Source organism: Haliaeetus leucocephalus, unplaced genomic scaffold, assembly GCF_000737465.1.
Source record: "Haliaeetus leucocephalus isolate CR32 unplaced genomic scaffold, Haliaeetus_leucocephalus-4.0 Scaffold328, whole genome shotgun sequence".
Taxonomy (NCBI): domain Eukaryota; kingdom Metazoa; phylum Chordata; class Aves; order Accipitriformes; family Accipitridae; genus Haliaeetus; species Haliaeetus leucocephalus.
This window is the reverse complement of record NW_010972764.1, coordinates 4,545,958-4,555,264: the sequence shown is the minus strand read 5'-3', so window position 1 is coordinate 4,555,264 and position 9,307 is coordinate 4,545,958. Positions and strand designations below refer to the sequence as shown.

Genomic DNA, 9,307 nt, shown 5'->3' with positions numbered 1-9,307 from the left:
TCGCCGTCAGCCCTGCCCGAGTCGCGTCAGGCGGCGGCCTGCGCCTGCCCCCCTTCCTTGCGTTCTAATTGTTTTTCCTTTTTCTCCACTTAGCAGTCAGGTAGGAAGGTTTACGGGTTTGGAACCTCTCAGTTACATACCTCTGCCTCTGATCTGGTTTTGGTTTTGTTGTTTGGGTTTTTTTTAATCGCCCCCAGGGTAATCTAGCGTGTAGCTGCTCTCCACCTGTAACAAACCGGTTCAAACTGTTCTGTCCCTGAGGTTTCCGCGAGGAGTTTGTGATTAACAGCAAACGTGATTCGGCGCCGGTTGGTTTATGGCAGTAAAATACCTGCTTGGGCTGGGAAAGGGACGGGGAGCTCTGCAGGTGGAGGGAAATGCTTCAGAGAGCGATTGGGATCCCTCACGTTTTCCTCTGAAACAAAAAGCATCTGTTACACCGAATGGATGCTTGCAGTAATTCAAATAAAATAGCCTGGCCTTTATTTTCTGTTAATGTGTTTTCTGTCCCTGTAGGATTACAGATAACACAAGCAGTAAATTTGGAATCCAGCTCTTCCAAGGTAACAGCATTTGATAAAGTACTTTTCAAGTCTGGGCATGTTTGTGTCTTTCACTGCTGCTTCTCTCTGTTGATAGCTTCTGGGAGGGGCTGCTGTTCCTGCTTTCAGACCCCCTCGTCCCCATGTATTATTTCCTTTTTTTTTTTCCTAGATTAAACCATAGTGTTTCTAAATTGTTTAAAAGATGGGGGTGGCTATAGGGATCTCTGGTTAGGTCATGGTTTTTTGGTCTTTGCTTTTGGAACATTCAAGAGATTCCATCAACTTCTTTTAAAAAAAAAAAAAAGTTAAGTTTTCTTAAGCACTGGAAAGGAAGGAAATGTGTGGCTTTGGAAGGGACAGCATCAGTCACAGGTCACTGCCCTCCAGTTGTCCTGTGGCAGCCCCAGTAATGCAGCTCAATGGGATGGTGGGAAGTGGAGGAAGACCAGGGTAGCAGTGGCTTCAAGCCCTGGATCTAGGCATGACTGACTGCATCTCCAGATTAACAGTTCTGTGGGGTGAAGTGTTGTTCACAGTGCATGTGCTGCTCTAAAATAGCTGAGAGAGGGTTTTATTTTTAAATGCGGTGACTTTTTTTCCATTTGGTAAGGCTGTGGAAAATGGAAAATAGGCATGAAAGCAGGTTTTCCCTTTTTACCCTTATTTTGGAGGAATTGCTATTCTCCTCAAAAGCCTATAGTTGGCAGAACACAAGTTTGATAAGAACCTTTAGTTTCTGATCTTCAGTAAAAAGTGCAGAGCTTTCCAAGCACTGCTGCTAGGGCTGGGAACCCTCTCGTTCTGTGTCTGAGCCCTGACAAGCACAGTCGGTGCTGGGTCCAGAGCTGGAATGCTGCAATGCTGCTGTGTTACGAGTGATCTCTGATAACTATATCGAAGTCTTTTAATTTTTTTCTTCTTTTACTCCTTCTAGTACACAGATGTTTGCTAATGCCAGTGCTTAATAAATGTAATTCTGTACCAGAACTGTACGTCTTATGCTGCCTTACATGGGTGCTGTCAGGATGTTGTGTTTGGGGTTTTTGTGGCTGTTACTTATCTTCGTTAGCATGATTATAATTTTTTTTTTTCCCCTGCTTTCTAGTAATGGCAACCTACACTTGTATCACTTGCCGTGTGGCTTTCAAGGATGCTGACATTCAGCGTGCCCATTACAAAACTGACTGGCACAGATACAACCTGAAGCGTAAGGTTGCTGACATGCCTCCTGTGACTGCTGAGAATTTCCAAGAGAGGGTCCTAGCGCAGAGAGCAGTAGCAGAGGAGCAGAACAAAATCACTGCCACTTACTGCACAGTTTGCAGCAAGAGATTCTCCACCTTCAATGCCTACGAGAATCACTTGAAGTCCAAGAAGCACCTGGAATTGGAGAAGAAAGCTGTTCAAGCTGTCAGCAAGAAGGTGAAAATATTAAATGAAAAGAACCTGGAAAAGGGACTGGCCCTGGAGAGTGTAAACAAAGATGAAATGAATGCAGCTATTCAGCAAGCCATCAGAGCTCAGCCATCTTCCTCTCCGAAGAAAACACCTTTACCTCCTGGTAATGCAAGTAGCTCTCCAGTTTCTACAGGAAGCACCAGCTTATCACAGAGTAGAGAACGATGGGAAAAACCTCCACGGGTACAGTGGTTTGAACAGCAAGCAAAGAAGCTGGCCAAACAACAAGCAGAGGAAGAAGAGGATATGGAAGAAGGTAAGGCAATGAACATACAAGACATAGCTTGGGGTAAGCTATGTAGTTGTTGTTTTTTTGTAAAAGCCTCCCTCTATTTCTGTACTAGTACAGCATTTTCCATCACAAAAGCTCGTCCTGTTGATTAGATTTTCAGCTTAACAAAGGAGTTAAGGTTGGCCTGTGCTTGCAGTCAAGGACTCTGTGTTAGTGTCTGAACTGCCAGCTGCGCAAGATACTAATGTGTATGAAGGTTGAATATAAACAGTCACTAGTGTGAGCACTCTTTCCCACATAAAATTCTAGGGGAAGTTTCCTTTAAGGAAGGCTAACATAAAAGGTTACCCTAAAACTACTTCTGAAAAATAGATGAACAAAAATCCAATCACGATGATTTGCTGTTGTCCCATCAATCGCTTCACTAATCTGTTGAAGGGAGGTGGGTGTGGCGTTGCTTTTGTTTTTCTCTGCCCATCAAGACCAGAGGAGAAAGTTTGCTCCTTAGCCTGACACTGTGTGGCATAGCTTAACACGTTGGCATCTATATTAAAATTGCTTTAAGAGTTGCCACCCCAACTGCCTGTTCCTGGTGCTTCACCCTCACCGCTTGTGTGGATACAGCTCTTTGTTGAAGGTCAGCCTGGAAAGTGGACAATTGAAAAGATCAGAGCTTCAGAATTCCCAGAAAAGGGTTATTTTTAACCTGGATGCTTTCAGTGCTGTAGTTTACAGTGCAGCTCCAAACGCTGGAGCTGCACAATTGGAGCAGTTGAGTGGGGTGATTAAACTGCAGCAAGGGGACAGGTATGAATGAAGTGGGACCATCCTATGCCAGGTTCATTACTGAAACCATTGTGTCATGTTATTACATCTGTTACAGCAGTTTTATGCTGGTGGAATTTCAGTTGCAATGCAGGGAATCTCTTCTACAGGAGAAGAAACTTATACCTCTGAACATGCATCTTAACATCTCAAGAAGGAGCCAACTTGCACCTGTTTTGTATTAATGTGTTAGTCAAATTGTAATGCTAAAACCTCAGTAGGTTTCTGAATGTTAATTTTCCCCTTCAGTGTTTGTCCACGAATGTTTCCTACAAGTCCTGTTAATTCAGTGTCAGGCTTTTAAAATGATTAAACTATATCCTATAGCAAAGATATACTAGCAGCCTACAACACTGAGGAGCACTGTTCCCTGTTCTCAAACATTCTGTGCACATGGCAGTTGGAAGGGGACCAGTAGGAACAGAGTACTGGGAAATGCTTACTGCCCCAGATCTGAACTCCTTAAAAAAGATTTCTAGACCCTTCTAGCGGTATAGTCAGATTGCTGGTTCATCTGTCCATTAATGAGCTCTGCAGTAATCTTGCAAATGTGTAAAATTGCTAGTATATGTTGGCATATACTAATGTGTAACATAACCTAGTGCATCTGTGACAGCTGGCTTTGTTCTTCTCTGTTGTTAAAGATGTAAGCGTGAACAGGAGTGTGTTTTCCCTCACTGCTGAGTCACTGCTGGAAATGAGTATTTTCATGATTCTGACAGTTGTATTGTTTTTAATGAGCCATGCTTGTGTTCTTGTGCTGTGGTGAATTACATTTAAGGCTTTAAAACAGCAATAAAGTGTTAATAGTTGAGAAAATGAAGTGGGGGGGGAAATACTGGGTCTGCCAACATTTTTATGGGTAAACTTGAGATTTGCTGTACGTCTTATAAAGGAACACGTTCTACTGGCAATGTTATATTCTTGCACGTGGAAGTGACTGTGTGGCACTTAGCTGTAAGAATAGAAAATGCAGCATTTTCCATGATAACTTTTTCTAACTTACTTGGGACTTGTTTTGCTTGGAAGAAGTAATCATATAAGTAAATATTTTTTAAACTTCCTTTAAAAGACTGGGAAGATATGGATTCTGATGAAGACATCGGCTCTGAAGAAGAGATGGAAAGTGTGGGAGAAGAGGAGGAGGAGCAGGCGGAAGCTGAAAGCACTTCTGCTGTTGGGGCCATACCAGTCACGGACTGCTTGTTCTGTCCCCACCATTCAAGATCTCTCACGAAAAATGTGGCCCATATGACAAAAGTTCACAGTTTCTTCATTCCAGACATAGAGTACCTTGTGGATCTCAGAGGACTAATTAAATACCTGGGTATGCATGTAAATGTTCTCTGATCTTTGATCCGGATAATTATATACTGTTATTGCTTATTTTCACTTGGAGATGACTTAAAATGCTTTGGGTTTGGGATTTTTTTTTTTGTAAAATTTGAGCGCTGTCTAGTTTGGTATTTTGATCATGAACAGCACCACAGACTTTCTGGGGAGAGTGAGTGAAAACCCCCCTGAGCAAAGGTGGCCATGTACCCTGTAGGTCTCATGTAGTTTTCTAATGTTGAGAAAGTTGTTCAGCTAACACAAAATTTAGGACAAAACTCTGTTGCTAAAGGGTGCATATGAACTGTGTTATCCTACTAATGAGTCGCAAGTATTTGCCTTATCAGTTTACAGTACTTGTGAGATTGCTAAAAGCTAGAAAAAGCGTATCTTCCTTGAAGTCTACAAGTAATGATGAGAATAAGATAATTTTGGAGTATCAGATAGAAAACTGTATTGGAAATATGAAATTTGTTACTGAGAACACATAATGATCCATACCTTGTCATAGGAAATCTTTAAATGCACAGACTTGTCTCTGATGGAGCCATAGGGTCAAGGCATATGAACAGCAGGGCTTTTCTGGAAATGAAGGGCTCAAGGCTCTTCTTGGTCTCTCTGCCTGCAAGCTGGGAAGCCTACATCACAGAAACGTTAATTATTGACTAGTGAGGCTCTGTTCAGACTAATAGAAGTGTCAATGTTTTCTGCAGGAGAGAAGGTTGGTGTTGGGAAAATCTGCATCTGGTGCAATGAAAAAGGAAAATCCTTCTACTCTACAGAAGCAGTACAGGCTCACATGAATGATAAAAGTCACTGCAAACTCTTCACAGATGGAGATGCTGCCCTGGAATTTGCAGACTTCTATGATTTTAGGTGAGAATGCTTTTCTTTGAGTGGAGCACAGGTGGGGACAGACAAAAAGGACAGTTGAATATTACATCAGAAACTATTATTCATTCTTAAAATTTAGTCCTGTTTGGTTCTGATGCTTATTTTGTGTAGCTGTGTCGTTGTGCGCAACTAAGCACCATGCAGCCGCTCACTCACTTCCCCCCACCCAGTGGGATGGGGGAGAGAATTGGAAGAAAAAAAAAGATAGAACTTGTGGGTTGAGATAATATCAGTTTAATGGAACAGAAAGGAAGAAACCAATTATGATAATAATAACATTAATAACATGACAATAATAAAAGAATTGGAATATACAAAACAAGTGATGCACAATGCAGTTGCTTACCACTTGCCAACTGATGCCCAGTTAGTTCCCGAGCAGCAATCTGCGCCCCCCCTCCCCAGCCAACTCCCCCCAGTTTATATACTGGGCATGACGTCCCATGGTATGGAATATCCCTTTGGCCAGTTTGGGTCAGCTGTCCTGGCTGTGTCCCCTCCCAACTCCTTGTGCCCCTCCAGCCTTCTTGCTGGCTGGGCAGTATGAGAAGCTGAAAAACCCTTGGTTTAGGATAAACACTACTTAGCAACTACTGAAAACATCAAGGTGTTGGCAACATTCTTCTCATCCTAAATCCAAGACACACCACTGTATGAGCTACTAGAAAAAAAATTAACTCTATCCCAGCCAAAACCAGGACAAGGTGGTTCACCACTTTTCTAGGTAAGCATAACAACACGATTGATTCTCCTCTCCTGTGACCACTAACGCTGGTCCCACATGAAAATATATTTTGAATTCTGTTTTGTATGTTTGCTGTTACTGAGTTTAAATTTCAGTGTACCAGCAAAGACCATAAAAGGGCATAACTGTCTCTTCCATTACCTTTTAGGCAGATTGTGGGCTTAATACCTACTGAGATTTTTTTTTTTTGAGGTAGCTGGAGTGAAACAGGACTGCTGTGATTTAGAGGCCTCTTGTTGAACTTTCTGTAACTTATCCTAAGCTGTGTATATTTTGGTCAGAAATACCTCCTGTTATGGCGTCAGGTGGATTTAGTGTTGCTTCTTGGAGTGCTCGTTCAGTAGTTGTGCAGAGCTGGTGGGCTGCACAGTAGTGGCTTTTCACTGTAAGTCTCTAAGTGTGCAGCAGCAGAACTGTGCTGGGTTATAGATCCGGGTGGAGAAAGGGTGGTCCTTGTCTTCAGCCTCTGTTCAGGGCAGGGTGCTACTGGGAAGAACTCAAACCAAGGTAGGTGAAATGTGATGGTTTGTGGCTTGCTGTAGCTGTGCATGGCAGTTCTGTGCGATGGATCTGGATAGCTGTGGCTGCTCACCACATATAAACCGTGTACTGCTATTCTTCCACAGGAGTAGTTACCCTGATCACAAGGATGGGGAAGATGCAGAGGTGCCTGGAGAGCGCCCAGCAGAGAGAGAGTTAGATTATGATGATGACACCATGGAGCTGATCCTTCCTTCAGGTAGGCATAGGATTTGTGTAACGACGTACTTTCTTTGCATTTCTCGTAGCTGCAGCTGTTACCTGCAGCATAGGTCATTATTGTAAGTGTTTTCCTTTGGCAAGGGAGAAAGTAACTTTGCATCTGAGTGTCTTTGGGGTTTTGTCCTCACCTTCCATTATTTTTGCTACCAAGTAGTTCAACTTTTTCAGCATTAATGTGTATGTGGACTGGGGCAGGGGGTTCCTTTGCCCACTTTACCTCCTCATTAACATGCGACTCTCATGGTATACTTCAAGAGTTTCCGTATCTTGTTTTAGTGCAACTTGGAGAGGCTATAACCTAGGTTATCTCCTGTAGGTTTTTTGCGGAGAGGCAGCTGGCAACTAATTCAGTAAACAAGTTCATTAAAATTAATTTATTCAATCAAGCTTACTCTTGCCTGTATAGCATTTGGTGCTCTTGCTTGCATTTTTTTGTTGTTGTTTTGGTGTTTTTTGTATGAGGGGACCTCAGCCCTTTCATTCTGAAAAGCACTGCCAACTATGCAGTTACAGAATATTTCCTGAATGTCAGCAAGTTATCTCCCTGGTTACTTGAAACAGCATTGCCTCTGCTCATTCCCCTAATTAAAATCTTTTCTGATAACTGCCTGTTTGTTATCTGAGCTAAGGCCGCCTTGAACAACAGCATTCTTTGGTTCTTTTCTTCAAGGCAGAGTACAGTACAGCAGCTCTTACAGTAATTACATGGAGTTCCTAACAGTCCTAGAGTTTTTAACATTCTGGGCCTTTTAAAAGCATGTCTCAGCTTAGGGATTTTCCACAGTTTTCACAATATGCTTGAATACTGCATTTCAGAAGCTGCTTTATTACGCATAATAAGATGTCCCCTCCTCTGAACAGGTGCTAGAGTGGGTCATCGTTCTTTAATGAGATACTACAAGCAACGGTTTGGTCCGTCAAGAACAGTGGCTGTTGCGAAAAATAAGAAAGCAGTGGGACGGGTGTTGCAGCAGTACAGAGCTTTGGGCTGGACAAATCAAACAGGTAAGTGGCAATGTAAGGTTTTTGCAGAGGAGGAGGTTCTAGGATGTCATCACTCTACAATTAAATAGGTCGAGTTTTTTTCAAATTTCTGGGGTTTTATGCAGTGGTTTTTTCCACTCAGTTCCCTTTCATTCCTGACACCCAAGCAGAATACATTATCAGAAGTTGTTTGTGTCTAAAAGTCCATTGCGGCTTCTGTGCAAACCCTTCAGCTCATTAGCATGCGTGTTTGTGATATTTGGTGATTTCCTAAGATTTGTTGGGTTTCTGCCTGTCAAAACCACTACTCTTGCTATTTAATAATGTAACATAAACCATTCTTTGACAGTTAGACTACTTTCCCGGTTGGGGAGCAGGGATGTGATCTGTATCCACTTGTGAAATAAAAGAACTGCATGTTGGAATGCAAAACAATGTTTTCCCTTAATCACAGTCATGGGTATTCACAGAGAGAACTGGCCTTTCCCAAGAGAAAAGTGAAAAGAAGTGTGCCAGTATGGAAGGGAAAATGTATAGCTAACTGCTGATGTAAATGGACAGATTAGCTGGTTTGCCTGTAAGTAGTAAGTAAGTTTACAGACATTTATCCCTCTTTCTCTTCCTCCTCTCTCCCTGAAGGGACGGTCTTTGCTCAGCAGCGCGATATGCAGTACCTGCAGAGGATGAAGTCAAAGTGGATGCTCAAGACAGGAATGAGTAACAATGCTACAAAGCAGATGCATTTCCGGGTGCAAGTCAGATTCTGAGTTCCCAGGAGAGCTGCATGCAACTGGTTTGGGGAAGGGGGATTTAATGGTTTCTGGGTCAAGGATTCTGTTATTAAAATGGACTTGGTACCTATCAAACGGGGATGTGTATGCTCGTGTGCCACCCTGTCTATGAGAAGAAGAGCAGGGAGCTTGTCTCTTCCAGTGAAATGATGGTTGGCCTAACTTAAATGATTAAACGGAGTATGTGGCAAAGTAGTCATGGCTATGAATAAAGATGCATGCATAGTCTTGCTGTCCATCTTTGTGAAATCCATTTCAGCGGGGCAGTTGACATTGTCATTTGTCTGAGTATCTTCGGTTTCCAGTTCTGCAAAATGGTTGAGGCCAAGAGAAGATCCTAGATCTAAGAGCCTGAGATGGAGTGTATTGAAGGTTTTCGCTTGTGGTGCAGAGATAGGATAGCTGCGTGTTTTGGACTTCTGGCTGGCACTGTTGAAGTGAAAATTTGAGAGCAGAGATTCTGGGAAGGTTAAGGGATAATTGAAGAAATGCACTGATGGAAAACATAACTCCAGGATTAACATTGTCCTCAGAAGTTGACTGTACCAGCTTAATGCTCCAGCTCAGGGCTGGATTAATAATTTACAGCGCAGTTGTTTTATGTTGAATTTAATGAATTTTCATTACCTAAAAACTGCTTAAAATTACCATAACATTTAGATGAATGTCAATCAAAATTTCTGATGATCTGTTAAAGATTTCCTGATTAAAACTCTGAAGTTACTACTGATGGCAGCTT

At 42.4% G+C, this 9,307-nt stretch overlaps 1 protein-coding gene across 2 annotated transcripts; it reads left to right on the top strand.

The window, feature by feature from the left end:
* ZNF622 (zinc finger protein 622) lies at positions 1-8,873 on the top strand. Of its 2 annotated transcripts, XM_010571458.1 has the most exons (8): positions 1-308; positions 517-563; positions 1,651-2,259; positions 4,133-4,387; positions 5,106-5,268; positions 6,658-6,770; positions 7,655-7,798; positions 8,417-8,872. In XM_010571458.1, exons 3-8 carry the CDS (start codon positions 1,653-1,655, stop codon positions 8,542-8,544), a joined length of 1,410 nt encoding a protein of 469 aa, XP_010569760.1. In that variant the 5' UTR covers positions 1-308; positions 517-563; positions 1,651-1,652; the 3' UTR covers positions 8,545-8,872. The 2 variants fall into 2 exon arrangements, with proteins under 2 accessions (XP_010569760.1, XP_010569761.1); XM_010571459.1 differs by lacking the exons at positions 1-308; positions 517-563 and having other exon boundaries at positions 1,646-2,259; positions 8,417-8,873.
* Positions 8,874-9,307: the final 434 nt, after the last annotated feature.